At 44.3% G+C, this 16275-nt stretch overlaps 1 protein-coding gene and 1 long non-coding RNA gene across 12 annotated transcripts in view; one reads left to right on the forward strand and one right to left on the reverse strand.

Moving 5' to 3' along the window:
- FN1 (fibronectin 1) overlaps positions 1–9892 on the reverse strand; it is a 53518-nt gene extending 43626 nt beyond the window's left edge. For 6 of the 7 annotated variants that reach the window (XM_035331923.1, XM_035331927.1, XM_035331926.1 and 3 more), the window contains exons 1-8: positions 9675–9892; positions 9322–9450; positions 7718–7855; positions 5761–5892; positions 5490–5627; positions 2944–3102; positions 1762–1962; positions 1126–1305 (exon numbers count right to left, since the gene is read on the reverse strand). In XM_035331923.1, coding sequence (XP_035187814.1) covers positions 1126–1305; positions 1762–1962; positions 2944–3102; positions 5490–5627; positions 5761–5892; positions 7718–7855; positions 9322–9450; positions 9675–9825 — 1228 coding nt within the window. In that variant the 5' untranslated portion in view covers positions 9826–9892. The remainder of the gene's footprint in view (positions 1–1125; positions 1306–1761; positions 1963–2943; positions 3103–5489; positions 5628–5760; positions 5893–7717; positions 7856–9321; positions 9451–9674) is intronic. The other variant, XM_035331928.1, reaches the window with a different exon arrangement.
- The window catches only part of LOC118170028, an 83127-nt gene continuing 76311 nt past the window's right edge, over positions 9460–16275 (forward strand). For 4 of the 5 annotated variants that reach the window (XR_004752433.1, XR_004752438.1, XR_004752435.1 and 1 more), the window contains exon 1: positions 10023–10303. This is a non-coding gene — a long non-coding RNA (uncharacterized LOC118170028). Of the gene's footprint in view, positions 9591–10022; positions 10304–16275 lie in introns of those variants that run through there. The other variant, XR_004752434.1, reaches the window with a different exon arrangement.

The raw sequence follows: 16275 nt of genomic DNA on the forward strand, positions 1-16275 counted from the left end.
CCTTTGGCTTAAAGTAAAACCTCAGACCTCAGAAAGGGTTACAGCTCAGGTATGTACAACAAGACGAGTCAAAAACTCTCTGCAGGTTGAAAGCTTCATGTTTTGCAAGCAGTAGTGGGAAGAGGGCTCTAATCTACATGAACTATTCACCTCTTGAGCAACTCTGGCTTACACATAATGGAGAACAAGGAGCTATTTGCTGAGGTTTTTTCTATATTGATATTTCTCATTCCTGACAGTATATCACAAAAAAAACTCACTAAAACAAGAATGTGCATGTGCATATATATATATATACACACACACACACGTGTGCATACATGCATGCGGACAGGGGAGTGGGTTTTTTGGTTTTGCATTTGTTGGGGTTTTTCTTTTAGAAAAAAAGTATTGGATGTGCTGCAGAGAAGGGCTTGACTTATAAAAATGAATTAGAAAGAGCATAAAAAAAAAGCTTGTGTAGTGTAAGAAGCCATATTTTCATGTGGGAACATGAAAAATTCTCTCCAAGGTCAGACTGCAGAGAAGCCTGCCTGGATACCGTTCCATGGATGTCTGATGGGCTTTCCAAGAAGAACAACCACCCAGGTAACTTCATGCTGTGAAGGCAACACGGGTCATCCACTGACAAGAGGGAATGCTGCTGCATTAGTCACACACCAGCTCTTGACCACAGTGATCACAAATCACATCAAGATTCCAGCTATATATGGCAACCTGGCTAGATAGTCAGGAGTGAGGCAGTAAGAGAAGACTGCACAAACTGTGCTCTATGGATATCCTCCTCTTTGCAACCTAATAAGGGCATTGCTCTAGCAATTCAGCCAAGCAGAGGCAAAGTCCAAGTATGCTTTGGGCCAAAGCTCTATCCTGACTCATGTTCCAGGGTCAGCTTGGAAGAGAGGGAGCAGGACTCAGAGGCAACACCTGTATCATCCTGAGCACTCTTCAAAAATGCCAAGAGCATAAAAATGCCCTGACTCCAGACAGCCCTCTCTCCACTCACAGAATGGTCTTGCTGTTGAGGTGTGCCTGGAGTCCCTCCAAACTGCTGGGACTGATCGGGCAGCTAAGAGTTTTTCATGAAAGCCATGTGTATGTGAAGACCCTCTAAGAAGAGCTCACCATTCTGCTCAGTACAGAAGGAGTATCTCCTGTCCTGCTCGAAGTTGGAAGTGGTGCTGCACCAGAGGTGTCCATCTGTGCGGCCTTCAGTTGTGCAGGAGTAGAAAGTCCTCCCGTTGTAGGTGAAAGGCAGAACACAGGCTTCTCCATCGGAATTGCCACCATATGTTTGGGTCACAGCTTTAAAACAAGCAAATCACAGCATTAGGCTCTGGTTTAAATCCTCAAATCTTACAACTAACAGCAGTAGCCCCTCTAGGCCAAGTCACTGGCTGCTGTGAACCCACAGTGACTGCCATGGACCCGAGCCAATGCACACCAAGAGAAGACTCAGTCCCACAGCTGTGTCATTCTTTTACATTCTTTTCTAAACATATATTATTGCAGCTTGGTTTGAATAAAATTATTAATGCTGCTCCCCAGGGGCTCTGCTTTCCCTCGGCAGTTATATATAACTCACTGGGAAATATTTCTGCCCTACAGAACTGGGATTCAAATAACTAAAACAACTACTTTTTCACCTCTTTTCCAGTATGTCTTCAGCAGACATCCGCTACACCTACAAAGGGACTCCACTTCAAAATGAAACGGCAGGGCAGCCCCAAAGATCTCACTGGACTGAACAAAGAGTCATACCTATTTCCTGGCAGCTGACTCCGTTGCCCAGGCAGGTACAAAGCATTTGCTGGCTGCCCTGCGTCTTGAGCCACTGCATACCCACAGAGTACACCACTCCGTTATCAGTTATGCACTGGCCATATGGCTGAGGCTGGGGCTGTTGAGGTTGCGGCTGGTACAACGCAGTCTGTACGTTTGTGAAGCTAGGAGAGCCAGAACCTGCAGTAGAACATGGGAGAGGTGAGACATCACATGCAAAGCTGAAGGACAGAACACTTCAACTAAATGCTGAGATAAAATCTTAAGCACTCCATTAGATTGAAGGCACAATACTCTTAGCTTCCCTAGACACATTTTAATTATTCCTCTTAGAGAACTTCAAAATTAAAAGAACAACTCCATCTTCTGCTAACGATAGCCTCTGTTTTCTAATACTGTAGAGTGGCTTTAGAAAGGATTCAGACTGTCAACAACTCTGCAAAGGAATTGTTTAAAAACAAAAGCTTTCTTGATAAAAATCTGGAACTGAAAAGAAAAAGATCAGTGGCAAAATTATTCAGAACAGAAGTTTTACATTGCATACACCAGAATGAAACTAGATCCTTAAAATGGCAAGAAAAATAATTTAGAAGCTGAAGACTGACAGACTTTGGACAGGAAATATAAACTAGGCAGTATTTCATACAAAATTACAAACTAATGTATATGTACTAAACAGCATTGTCTGCATACTTTGCCATTTCTGTTTTTTAAAGCCCAACCATTAGTAGGTGTATTTATCTTGTCAAAGAAACCAGATGGTCTCAGTGGAGTTTAAATTAAGGGCATTTCAAGACAGTTACCCTGAGGCAAATACATCAAGTTCAAACACTAATCAAAATGCCATGTTTCCAAGACAAAGCTAGTAGATATTTCCTCTAGAAGCACAGTCCTAGACGTGATTTACTGTACTGCAACTGCACAGGCAATCACATCTGTATGTGCAAGCTCCATTCGTGCAAGGAAACCAAGTATAATTAATCTTATCTACACATGCACAAACAAGGAACACATCTCCTGAATTCTGACTTCTTTGCTGATCTTTCTCTGACAAGTCTTCTAAATGCCTAAATTAGGATGGTGCAATTCAGCATCAACTCCTAGCCACTGAAAACGTGCCATTCCTTGCCTCTACTTTACGCACTAAGATGCCCCACTTACCAGTGCTAGTCGTATGCAGGGATGTGTGTCTTTCGCACTTCCATTCACCTCTGCCATTACCAGTACAGATGCACTGAAGCAAGTTTCCACGGTTATCCTTCTTGCTCCAGGTGTCTCCGATTCTGTAGGAAGTCTTGGTGTCTTGGTCATTGCACCTGTCTGTACAAGGAGCACGACTATAAGCTATTTGTGGATTGGATGGCTTCACTGTCCAATTTACAGTACTGAACCATAAATCAAATGAGCAGATAGTTTAAAGCCTTTCTTGAGAACCAACCTCATTTTTTTGTAGCTTACTAATACAAGCTCGATATACACTAAAACCTGCAAAGGCTAAGAGGGCACAAATCCTGATCCTAATGTCTAATGGAAGATTCCCACTAGTTTCCAGAACTGGGATTTCACTTCATAGTGATTGTCAAAATTAGCACCATAACACTCCCAGTATGAGCACAGTAAACTATGTTCAAAAAAGTTTAATCTTTTTTTTTTCTTAAAGATCTTTTTTCTTAAAGTCTTTGCAGTGGAGTCATTTCATACTATACATAGGACATAGGTATTAGTTTCTTCCCACTGAAGTAGAGCCCCAGACTTAAACTATTTGAATGCAATATATAGCTTTTTTCCAAAACAAGCATGCATAAAGCTGCCAGTAAAGTTAATATAAGCTGCTCATGTCATACGAGGAATATTAAGACTTTCTAAATCTCCCTGTTGTCTTTAATAACCCACAACCCCTGATGAATTGGGTTCAAAGGACAGCAAAACAAACTATTTTGTCTGGATGCCAGATCCACATGGATTATCTAGTTCGTCTTCCATTACAACATTTTAACTTCACATTCAAGGGCAACTTGATACCGAGGCTCAAATGTAATCACAGATCAATGAACATGGATTTATGAAGAACTGTGGAAGGGCATATGCATCATGTCAGACTGCCACTGAAAGAGCTCTCTGGACAGAATATATGAACATGGAAAACATGTTACTAATTCACATTGGTTAAGATGACCAAAAAACTGAGTAATTTGCCAGAAGAGGGGTAAACTGGTGAGGTGTTCATAATGTAATTTGGCAAACATTACATGGAGAAAGCAACCTGTCTTATGGACATTCAAATTCTCAAGTTAGACAATAAAAAGCTGAAATGTCCCCCCAGAAGTCATCAGTGATTCTAGAAAACACCATAAAAGATACATAACAGCAGGCATACTGACGCATAATGCCACTTTGTGGGCTACAGCTATCATTTTACATCCAGAGATTCAAATTTATGTATTTGATTACCTTTGAGAAACAAAATGAAAAATGAACAGGTCATTATATTGCCATTTCCCCTGATACAACAATTCAAACCTGAGTTATAGGGGGAAAGATACTACCAAATCATTTTTATTAGTAATAGTATCTCCTCCAAAGTTCACAAACAACACATTCTGTTTTATTCATTCCTATTTGACAGATAATGATTTTTCCCTGTGTTCTAACAGACTTAAGATTGTGAAAGCTGGTTTCATTTTTATAGCTTATTTCTTGACCAAGTGTCTCCAGATATTCAGTTTTAATCTCAACCTCCTTACTGTTTTAGTTCTTTACAAGTCTGTTGTTTCGATCAGCAGATAGCTATTATCTGTGTGCCCCAAGGCAACTGAATATGAGGCAATTTAAAGGCTACAGAAGAGTTCCTCAAAACTTGTGTAATAAAAGGTGTAAGGTACAAAGTTAATTTTTCTTGAGGCAACTGGTATAAACCAAGAGCTCCACAATGGAGTCTGTTCCTAGCAAAATTAAAAGAGAAGGTAAATAAACAAGCGAGAGTTTGGGTTTTATAAGCCCTGTTTGCTTTATGAGTACTAATGCAACAGAATATTTGCAGTAATGTGGTTCAACGATACAAAAAAACACAAAAAACAAAGAAGTCACTTGCCCTAGCGTAGCACATTTACACTGAAGACAAAACGGTGGAGAAAAACTAAATAGATGGGACAGCAGACAAAATAAACCTTCCTCAAGCACATAGAATGTATTCACATACACAAAAAACAACTTTAAAGGGAAAAGCATTTACATTTTCAACAGGGAAATTCTACTGTTGGATTTGGTAACTATTTCTCATCAAAAGTCACTGTATTTTCCCTCAAAAGCCTACTTAAACCTCAAAAATGGAGTTATTAGACCGAATTCTGCCATTTTGCAGAGCAAGCAATTCCCCTGACTTCCTCAGGGAAAACATGCCTGTGACTCAACGGCTCTGCATATTTCCTGAAGCTTTTCTCTAAAGCAGATTAACAACCAAAATAATCCAGCTGCTTTGTCATTAGCGCAGACCACCAGCTCTCTGACCTGCCCCCAGGCTGTAAATGGCAGATATCTCCTAAGGCGGTGTGGAAAACAAATCCCTCTGAGATGACAACTCTTGCCATCCCTCTAAAACTACTTCTGACAGCAGGAAGAGACAGACCTTTTCTTTTTGAGGCAGGAATTTGAACGATACATTAAAATAAGGAAAGTGGATAGGGCAGCGGGTGCCTGCCAGCACTTACTTCTGGAGGTGCAGGTGATGCGGCCACTGCCCTCCCCAAGGCAGGTGCAGTCCACCATCATCCACCCTTGGTAGGGCTTCTCCCAGGTCTCGCCCACCACGTAGGACGTCCCAGCCGTGTTGTCATAGCATCGCTCAGCTGAGGGAGGGAAAAGGGTGAGTGTTTGCCCTGGGGCATCCCATATGGGGATGGGGGCACCCCAGGCCAGGAAGAAGAGGAAAAAGGAGGCTGAACCCCAGCCGAGCTGAGGGAAGATGGAGCCACCACTTACCCACGGGCTTGCAGGTCCACTCGCCCTTGCCATTGCCCAGGCACACGCACTCCAGCATGTAGCCACCTGTCTCATGGGGACGACGCCACTTATCGCCGATCTTGTAGGACTGGCCACCCTCATGGCAGCGATCTGCAGGCAGGAGAGAGGCGGAGCTGAGGTAAGGGGCCCTGCAGCAACCAGTATCAACATAGCACAGCGTTGTGGGGACATGGTAAGGGCCACCCAGGTGGGAATGAGGGGTTAAAATAGTCAGTCATGGTGGAGGTGAGGGGAAGTGAGGAAGAGGAGGGCAGACCATGGCCATCTCCTTCAGGTTGCAAAATGGCGCCCACCATTTTCCTTTCAGGCCCACCATTTTCCCTCAGTGTCTGACAGGTATTTCCTTAACTAGGCCCTGTCCTCAGCTACACCCTGCCAGGTTTCAAACCACAGCTGAGACCTGCTGCTGAAAGGGGAACACCAGGGCATGAGGAGACGCTATTCTGCCCTCAGACTGGGGCCTGGTGAGGAAGGCGGGGGCTACTGCCATCTTGTGCTGAAGGGGCACCACACAGGCCTTTCAGTGGCTGTCCCTACACAGGATGAGGGATGTGGCAGTGAGGCCAATATATGGGGAAAAAAAAAAAAAAAAAAAGGAATTAATACCCTGGGGACATCTGTATCAGGTTCAGAAACCCTGTCCAGAAAGGCCCAGCTCAACAGAGCCCCACGGGCGTGAGGTGCTCTGGGCCCACTGCTCAGCCCAGGCTCATGGAGGGAAACATGGTGAACAGCAGTTTGCTGACAAGATCTTCTTCCAATGAAAGGAAGAGAAACACGTCTGGTCGTTTATTAGGAGCTGCTAAAACATTTCATTGGCTCATTTATGAAACCTGGGAATCTAAGGGTTATAAAGATTGATTCAAAGCCAGTTGCAGTCAATGAGACTCTCCAGTGAGCTCTAAACCGGGCTGATGATGAGGAAATGAGACTGCTCTTATGTTTGCAATTTCCTTACTGACTCTTTCTTTTCTTACAAGACTTATCATCCCTGCCCAATAAAATGCCATTAAATTCAGAAGGGCTTCAGCTTTACTTGTTATATTCGATGCATTTCTTTTCATGCTATAATGATGGCTAGGTTCTGAGCCCTCTGTGGCAATGCTATTGGGCTCAGCACTGTTTGTCTTAAAAAAAAAATATATAAAATAAAATAAAAAAATGCATAATTGTAAGAAAAAGACATTTTTCCAAAGGTGCCTAGGGGACTTGGAAATCTCAGTCTAGAAGTCCCAAGACACAGCAATCTTCATCTGTGCTCAAAGGAAGTCTAATTATGAACTGAAGGAAAATTGTGAACAATTCAGTGACTCAATAGTGAAAGGGTTTCCAGACAGAGACAGATGTTAAAGGGAAAGCTGGGCAGAAAGGATTAAGAAGAAAGTATGGGACAGATTGGTAAGAAATTGCAGAAACACAGAGCTGGCTCAATGGATATCAAATTCTTGTTCCCTCAGGTCGTAGTGTTGGCATGACAGTTTTAGAGGCCAGAAGCACTGGTATCAGGTGGTAAAAATTCAGAGTAGTCCTATTAATGCTGACAATGTAATTTTGACCAACTAGCTACAGATTAGACACTGACCCTTCTCTCCATTCCATAAAAACTTTCATAAATGCGTCCATGAATATGTAATGCATTCCTGTGTATATTAAATGTACTAACCTCTATGGCTGTGCATTAACAGTCATTCTGGCCTATGTTTTTATACATAAGACTTTACCTCTTAAATATGAGTAATTTGGTTGTGCAAGTGCATGTACATGGGGTAAGGATTTTCAACTACAATATTTTGATGGGCTTTGGATGAAAGCCCCCTAAATCTAGCTAATGGGCACTGGAAGAATTGTGCAAGTTGCTCTGGAAAATATGACACCAAGGAATAATAGCTCTAGTAACACACTCTTCGTTACGTACTGGCAATGGTGCAGCTGATTCTCCCACGTCCAGCTCCAATGCAAGTACAGTCCCAGATCATGGAGTCCTTGGGGCGCTCATATGTCTCCCCTACTCGGTAAGTGGATCCAGTGTATTTGTCAAAGCAAGTCTCTTCAGCTACGAGGGGAGAAAAACTTCATGAAACCACACCAGTAACAGATACAGACAACAAAAAACATGTTCCTCATCTCCTCCCAAAGATGCTCCTTTTTTTTCCTGGGGGAAACATGGATTGATCTCCTCTTTCTAAGGGTGGAAGTGTAGAGAGGAAGTCAGGTGAAATTCACCCCCTCAGGGACCCCATGCAGCTAAACAACTACAGCTTCCCTCCCACAGTGAGCCAGGAGGTGAGCATGGCACATGGGCAGGCATACCCAGAAAGGATCAATCTCAGCTGTTTGAAGTGCAACAGTATGGAAGATGGGGGGTACAAACATCCCCCAGTAGCTGTGTGCTTTGTCATGTTAATCCTCCTCATTCTGCCCTGGCAAGAGTTTAAGTACATTAATCCCAAATTCTGCAGCAATCCTACTGCAGTCAACAGGGTCGCTTGTGAGTTGTTCACACTTGCACGTGCATAAGTGATTCCAGAATGGTTGTGTCAGTGCTGCCACCAGGCTTGAGATCTGCAACAGAACAACCTTCTTGACCTCACCACTGGGGAGATGAAGTTAACCATGCCATACAGGAAACTTGCTATTGGATTTTGAAAGTGTAAAACTTGGGAATCCCTGGAGGGGAAAGAAATGTAGATTAAACCCCCTTTTTATGGGGGAGCAAGGGAACTGAGTACTCTTTCAAATACTTGAGCAGTATTTTACTCAAGCTTTGCCAAACAGATCTCTGGGATGCTCCTATCTGTCTTACATTAATGTTATCAGCCAGGAACCAGTTTTTCCTCTTGTATCTCTAGAGCAAGATAAAGGAATTATAGCAAACCAGTGGCTTCAGACCAATAAAGATAGAGAGTGTGCATCTGATTATCTGAGCTACACTGCATCTCAGAGAGACACATCTTCCAGCAGACGTTGCATTTAAAGTTTTTTTTCTGTTACCTAAACTTTTCCTGCAGGAGACTAAACAATCTCATTTTACACTCAATTACAGCAAGCTCGCAGCACGGCTGGGGAGCTGTGGAAAGTTGTAACTTGAAATATTTTTAAACAAGCTGACGACACTGCACAGCTATGAAAAGTTGGGGTGAAGCAATCAAACTGTACAGAGCCAGAGCTGCAAAGTGACTCCAGATTTGAACTTCCCCGTGCGAGTCGAGGAGTCAGCTCAGTTCGTAATAAAGAAGAGGCTGGCTCCAAAGTTAACGTTTAGATCCAGTCCTCCAGAGAGAGGAGTGATGTTTGGCTCAGGGTTCTGGTGGCAGGCCCATCTCTAATGAAAAGCATTTCTTAAAATCCCAAGCCCGATCTTCAATGTAAGTGAGTGTAGATCCATTACTGACTCTAAGCACCAAACTTCAGCTGAAAACTCAGTCTGCAGGTTGTAACCTGCTACAGCACCTAGCCTGCTCAGCTTCAAGAGCCTTTTTGGGTAGTTTGGTGCCAAAAAAAAAAACACAATCAACTTACGTTCGGGTTTGCTTTCGCAGTTAAACCCTCTGCTCCCACCATAGCAGGTACAGACCAGCGTGTTCCCCAGGTAGATGCGCTCCCACTGCTGGTTTATCTGATAGTACCTTCCATTGTCAAAACAGGTCTCTGGGGAGAGAAGAAAGAAGTTTCCCATCAGCGAGACCCCAAAACATGTCTCTGGGCAAGCGAGGAGAGAAGAAAGAAGTCTCCCATCGCTGAGACCTCCACCCTGGAGACCCCCACCCGCGGAGGGAAGGCGACCACCGGTGAGAAGCCCCCGGGGACCGCCCCCCGAGGACGAAACCTGCTGCTAGCCATCCAGCCCTGCCCGCTAGCCCTTTGGTACTCACGCTTGCCCTGCGCTGGGCTGGCTTGGGACACGGTGGGGGTCTGCGCCTGCCTCCGGCTCTTCCCTCCCTGCCGCTGCCCTGCTCCCCCTCCCGCTGCCACCCCCAGGCAGAGGGCGAGCAGCGCCAGCCGCCACCCGTTTCGGCACGGCATCCTCCGGGCACGGCTCGGCACGGCTCGGCAACGGGGGCTGCTCGCAGGCAGCCCGACGGATGGGGCAGCGGCGCCTCCCGGGCGCTATATAGGGCGGGAGGCACGGGGAGGGGGCAGCCGCCGCCGCCCCGGAGCCCATTGGCCTCGGAGCAGCCGGGGGCCGGCCGGGGGTTGCTGCCACCGCCCTACAGAGCAGAGCACAGCTCGCCCGGCAGCCCCAAAGCAGCCCCAAAAGGGCTGGGGTTCGGCCGGCGGGGGGCTGCCTGCCCCGGGGAGGGGTGTGGGGACGTGAGGAGAGGGTTGGGAGGCGGTCGTGGCGCTTTGTGGGGATTTTGGTGGGGCTTTGCAAAATGGCTTAGCAAAATGGCTCTTTTTCTTCTTTTCTTTTCAGAGGGGAAAACTTTTCTTTCTTTAGAGCGACGCTGTAAGCTGATATGCCTCGGTTCAGGAGGAATAATGTTCTGCACGGGGGGAGAAGGTGAGGCGGAATGTGTGCGTGCAGGTTGGAAACAGGAATCCCCGAGTGGAGTTTTGTCTGCTGCTAGTGGCTCAAGGTTAAAAGTTTTCACATCCCCTTTGGAAAAAAATGGTGCCACTACCTTCCATTCAAAATAAGTTTAAGAGCCTCTTTCTCTGATGTTTTTTCTTGCTCTCCAAAATCAATTCTGAGAACAAAAGAAAAGTGAAAAACTTAGGTTTTGTACCCCCTTTACATATATGGGATCTTCAGTGTGATGATCTAACTTAACCAGGCAGTGTACAAATGTTATCACTCTCTTGCCATCTCTGCTGCTTGGGGGGGGGGGTCTCTTTTCCCTACATTGAAGGAGAGCTGCAAGGCAGAGAGCACGCATGGTAATGGTGGCCCTAAAGCAGGAAGCTGCTTGCGAGGAAAGCATTGCACACTCATTGTACAGCAGCTGGACCAGTCCTCGAGTTCAGATCGTATAGGAAAGTTGCATTGCTAACCATTGTCGTGATGACTTCATGTGCATACTCCATCTTTGCAAAGGGATTGTTGATCTAATAGTCTGCTCAGGCTCCTGATTTATTAAAACAACTCCTCTGACAAACATGAGCATGAAGTAGCCTACAGCGTTTCCAAGAATCTTAAGCTGAACACCTACAGGTCTCCACGAGGGTTCTTTAGTGAGCTGGACACCAAGCTCTCGTTGCACGTAGGGCAAACTGGTTGTATGACCTCACCGAAATGCAGGCAGTAATATCCAGCTTGGGAGAGAGACCGTTTCTCTAGGCAGTGCACAGGTCCAGCACATGCGTTGTTCCAGGAAAGCAAATAGTTGTGCTGTCAGGTGTGTGTTTTCAAAGAAATTTCTGTTCCTTCCTATGAGGAACTTCCACAGACCCATTAACATGAGCTTCCCTGCTGAAAGCTTACTGGAAATTGAAACCTGACCTGGCAATTGAGGTGAGCTGTGGTGAGCTAATTCCCATCTTTCCTAATTTTTATTTTTAGATATACTACACTGCATTTTTATTGAGTTACCAGAGACACATTATCCCTCAAAATAATCACACGACTAAAGTCGCCATAGAGCTTTTGAAGCAGGGCACATCGTCATAATAAGAACCTGCTTTCAAACAGCTTTCCTGCTTTTTTGAGATCTCAGTTATAAAGTGTTGCCCTGAAATGCCAGCTTAAAACAGCTCTGGAATTCTCTGATAAAACCAAGCTGAAAAGATCATTATGAGAAGGTGATGCTCTAAGGTTGTTTATAATTGGGTTGTCCTTTACCTAATCTGCTCCAAAGGCAGCATTACTAAGTGGAAATCAGTGGAAAAGAAGAGTTTTCCTTCTAGGAAACACACATGTGCAATGAGGAGGTAATTTTAGGTCCTTTTTCCAAGTACTGTGTGTAGGTCTTGGTCAAATTTTCAATTTCTGTTGTGCAATATGAAGCATAGAGCTGCTTCTGGGCAGCACTTGCTTCTCCACATGCTTCCAATGAGCATGTGAACACGTCCCACTGCTGTGAGCTGCTAATTAAGCACAATTGATAAGGAAAACGAAAGGGTAATGAGGAATCTTCAAGTACAAGAGGATTATGGCAAATAAAAATCACTAGGGGAAACTTTAGAACGTATGAGCTAAGTGCAGGTAATCCGTAATGAGCTGCCTATGGTGGAACAAACATGCAGAAGCAACAGCCTTCAATGTCGAGCAAGACCCCATTGGTCTTGAGTGCTTCAGGGAGTTTATAACCTCTGTAGGTCTGGGTGCATTGCACCTACCAGCTCTCTGCAAGCATAAGAGAACGGTTGCTGCTCCCAAGATGTAGGACTTCTAGATCCATTCCCAGTGTGCTGCTTTTAGTGACCCAATTTCCAGCCTGCTGCTTTTAGCAACTATTTTAAAATGGCATTTAAAAGCTGCACATCCTGGATATACTCCACGTGAAGGCTAAATGATCGATTGTTGACCTCGTTTATGTCTTTTGTCATTCTGCACTGCACCTAAGTCTTCAAGGACAACGTGAGTATTTACACAGAAATGAAAATGGTATTCAGTCTGAAGCCTGAATGAGAAATACAGTGTTAACAAGTGTGTGACTGTGTCTAATGCTTACCACAGCACTAGTTACACAAAGAGAGAGACAAATGTAAGAATCTTGTTTAAGAAAACATTACTGGAAGCATATAAAACAAAATAATAATTTTCAGTGATTCTCAAATTAGTTTCTTGCATAGCCATCATTTATTAGCAGACAGAAATAATCTAAGGAGTCGTATTTCAACAGAATTTGAAACAGGCTGGTTTCACTTCTAAAGGAATCTATGACAGTAATTATGACACAAGCATGCAGTAATTATTATATTGCATGCTGTTAGATTTTCTGAAATGTCTGTAAGCTATTTTGGGAAATGGATGTGACTCCTTTGTCTGTCCTTCTCTTAGTTCATCCCTTGAGCTAACAGGAATGAAAGATTCACCTGCAGTCTTTCTTAGGATGAGATCACTTCGAATTTATAGTGCCTTTCCATGCTTCTGCATCCCAATAAGGATTAAGGATGTCCTAAACCTCAGCTTTAGCCATGGGGATTCTTTTTTTTTTTTTTTCTTTTTTTTTTTTTTTTTTTTTTTTTGTACTGAAATCCTAACTTTTTCACTCTTGGTAGGAAAGGCACATGCCCTTATAAGGTTCTCCTGACGTCTCTTGCTCCATCACACGGCTCTGCAGATAAGCCTCTCCACTGGGCTGATTTGATTTCCTCCGCTGCACACACTGGTTGGGGACTGCAGATATGACTAGGAGCACAGTTGGGCACTGTAGCCATTCTCCTGTGAGTTCTGACAGCACAGAGGGAACATGAATCAGCATGGAAAGCACCAAGCCAGGTCACTTGTTATTCTTTTAGCAACCTTAGAAGGATGGCCACATGGGCTTAATTATCTCCTTCTAAAATTATCACTCATAAGAACAAGAATTGTAAAGACAATAGGTCAGGATTCCTTTCCTTCACATGGGGAGACCATTAAACGCTTCCTGCAGTTCCCAAATATTTTGCAAGAACTCCTGTTGCGAGCTGAAAATTTCTGAATCATCAGAATTTCAAGTCTGTGGTTTTTGTTAGGTCAGAGCAAAATCCATTTCAAGGCTTGCCGCACAGTGCTTCATTCACTCCTGAGCGCAGCAGTCCTGAGTGTCTCATCCAGGAATCTGGAACATCACTCCTTAAATGAAATCCATTCCTTCTGCCGCTTAACTGCAGCTTCAGCGGTATGTAACTTTATGCCGGCTCTTGGTGTAGGAATGAATTTCATCGTGCATAAATGGTCCCTAACAGGGCATTAATTACAGCTTGGCACTCTTGATGGAAATTCCCTGCTCCTCTCCCTCCTCCCCAGTCTTTCATAACTAAATGTTCAGAGTCATCAAACACAGAAAACACATTTCCTTTCTGTAGCTGTCTGTGGATTATGTTACTTCATTTGGTCGACCCGAACTGTTGTAGTTTGCCAGTGGTGAGAAGTTCATAGCCGCGGTTCTTGTTTTGCAGTCAGTTCTGCAGTACTGTCAGCCACAGGCGTTTAACACTCATGAATCCGTCCCTGGCACAGATCTGTCCTGTCTCAGGCAAATGGTTTAGGGTCAGGGTTAGAGATTTTCATTCTTTTTCAGTTTTTTGGGGGGAGGTTTCCATTTGTTTGCTTTTTTCTGATTCTGCAAGGAGGATTTGCGTCACATACGAAGCAATCCAAGAATGGTAACTGAGACTCTGACATGCTTCCTGATGCCAGAACTTCAACCAAAATGAGACCTGTGAACTGGCAGGCAAGGAGCAAGTGACAGACCCTCATCCACAGGACCAGCTTTTGGAAGAGCAATACCAGCTTAAAAGACCTGTCAACCTTTTCTTTGTTGCATTTTGAGATGTTAGGTACAGATTTTCACAGGTCCCCAAATCTTGTTCGGGTTGCCTAAATCCTTTGAAAAGCCCAGCCTTATGCCCTGCTGGATATGTTCTGTGACACTTCTGGGAACTCAGAGCAGTTCTGGAAGTCTGGCTGCAGTTTTGGGTTGTGCCACAAACACTTTTGAGTGTGGCTCTGGGACCTGGATTGAGGCACCAAGTGTGGTGTTGCCAGCTCTCAAGGAAGATGTTATTTTAGGCAGTGTTGGAACCATCTTGTCCTAATGAGGGATGTTCCATTTCACTGCTATGTTTGCCCTGCTTAAAAATCGCCCTCTAACGCTGCTGTATCACTTATTTTCCCACTTTCAGAGATTAAACTGCCCCCAAAGACATCTTAAGGGAATAGGTAACTCCGCTCTTTCTTCTGCTGCCCACACTCCTTCTGTGGAAGGAGATGGCATCTTGCAGCTTCTCCCCAAAGCAAAGACAAGAGAGCTCCAAAAGGCCCTGAAACAGGGCTAGTGGGACAAAATGTTCTCGAGAGAAAAAAGTTATGACAGCTGGAAAAGCATGGTTTCTAATGGCTGTTATTTTCTTTTAAATTTCTGTGTTTTGGCCCAAATCCCACTCGGTGCTGGTGATGAGGGAAGGCTCCTAATTCCAGTGACTGCTTTTATTTAATCATTACAAAATTCTAACAATAATCTGACTTTGGAATAAGAGAGGGTTTTTGTTCTTTTAATGGAAGGACAATGTTAGAATAACTTGTCTCCCTCAAAGCCCAGCAACTGAACTGAAACTTTTTCTGCAGCAGCCTTAAAAGTATTAAAGCGAAGTTAAGTAACGGTGATATCACCACCAGCAACATGAGGTGAACTTGGCCACAACCCCTGGTGTTTGAGTGCAACTGCTCTTATTCTCTCTCAGCAAATATGGCAAATCACACCAACGCTTGTTTGGTTTTAGGCAGGCCTGGTCAAAATCCAGAAATAAATGCTAGCGCTGGGTTGAGCTTGGCTTGCTGCGAGGAAGTTGAATACACTGAGCAAGCAAACAGCTATTTATTATGATGATTATGGGGGAGTGCGTAACAGCTTGAAATTGAGAGTCACAAAGGGCTGAACTGAGCCAGGAGCATCCAGAAAGAAACTATTTTGGCTCCGAGCTGCAGTTTGTCCCGTTTCCTTCTTACCCCTTCCACCCAGCCTTACATGGAGCCAAGGAGTGTGGATAGTTCTTTGCTGCCAATTTCAAAAGTTTTTTTTTTTTTTTTTTTTTTTTTTAATTTCTTCTTTTACTGTTGGTAACCTGATTTTTTGGCTGCAGTCTCAGAGATGAGAGAAGCTCTCACTTTCACTTGTTTTTCAGCCCTGCCCAGAAGTTCTTGTTGGCTGCCTTTTATACTTTCCAGCTTCTGAGGAGGAACTTGAGTCTTCTGCCTGCCTTCCTTATCGTTTTCTTTTCCCTGTTCTTCCACCCTCTCCCATCTGCTAGCCCAGGTCTCCTTGGTTCTGATGTATTTGTTTGAATTTGGTTGTTTCTGCGGCCTAGCAATAGTGTCACTTCTCCTGTGGGCCTTCCCAGCTATTTCTCTTCTGTGGGTGGGAATCCAGCCCAGAGAGGCCCAGAATAAGGCATAAAGGCTGCTCCTGACTTATTCAAACCCTTCTTGGAAGAGGAAGCTGCATGTGTTTTGCTTCGAGCATGAAATATTAGTGAAGCAGGGCTGGAGTTTCATTCGGTGTCCATCATTCCATTTGCTTGCTGTGGATGGGTGTCTGCCTGCCTTCAGGTCAGTGCAAGGAATTCAGAAGTCACTCAGAGCCAAGGAGTTTGCAAAACGTGTCATTCAGTAAAAACTGCATCGTTCAGTATCCTTCCTATGTCCTTACACGGCATATAACCGGCCTGAAGTCGAGACCTCCTACAGGTGTGGTTCTTGTCTAGAGAGCTTTGTGGGTGAAGAGTTTTGGTCCTATATGTAGAAAGGTATTGAGAAGGGATTTTTCCTGCCAAGTCACTTCCATGGGAAGTCTCTAGCTGTGGAGTCAGGCTGAGAAATGCAGCTTTGTC

Source organism: Oxyura jamaicensis, chromosome 7 (assembly GCF_011077185.1).
Source record: "Oxyura jamaicensis isolate SHBP4307 breed ruddy duck chromosome 7, BPBGC_Ojam_1.0, whole genome shotgun sequence".
Lineage (NCBI taxonomy): Eukaryota > Metazoa > Chordata > Aves > Anseriformes > Anatidae > Oxyura > Oxyura jamaicensis.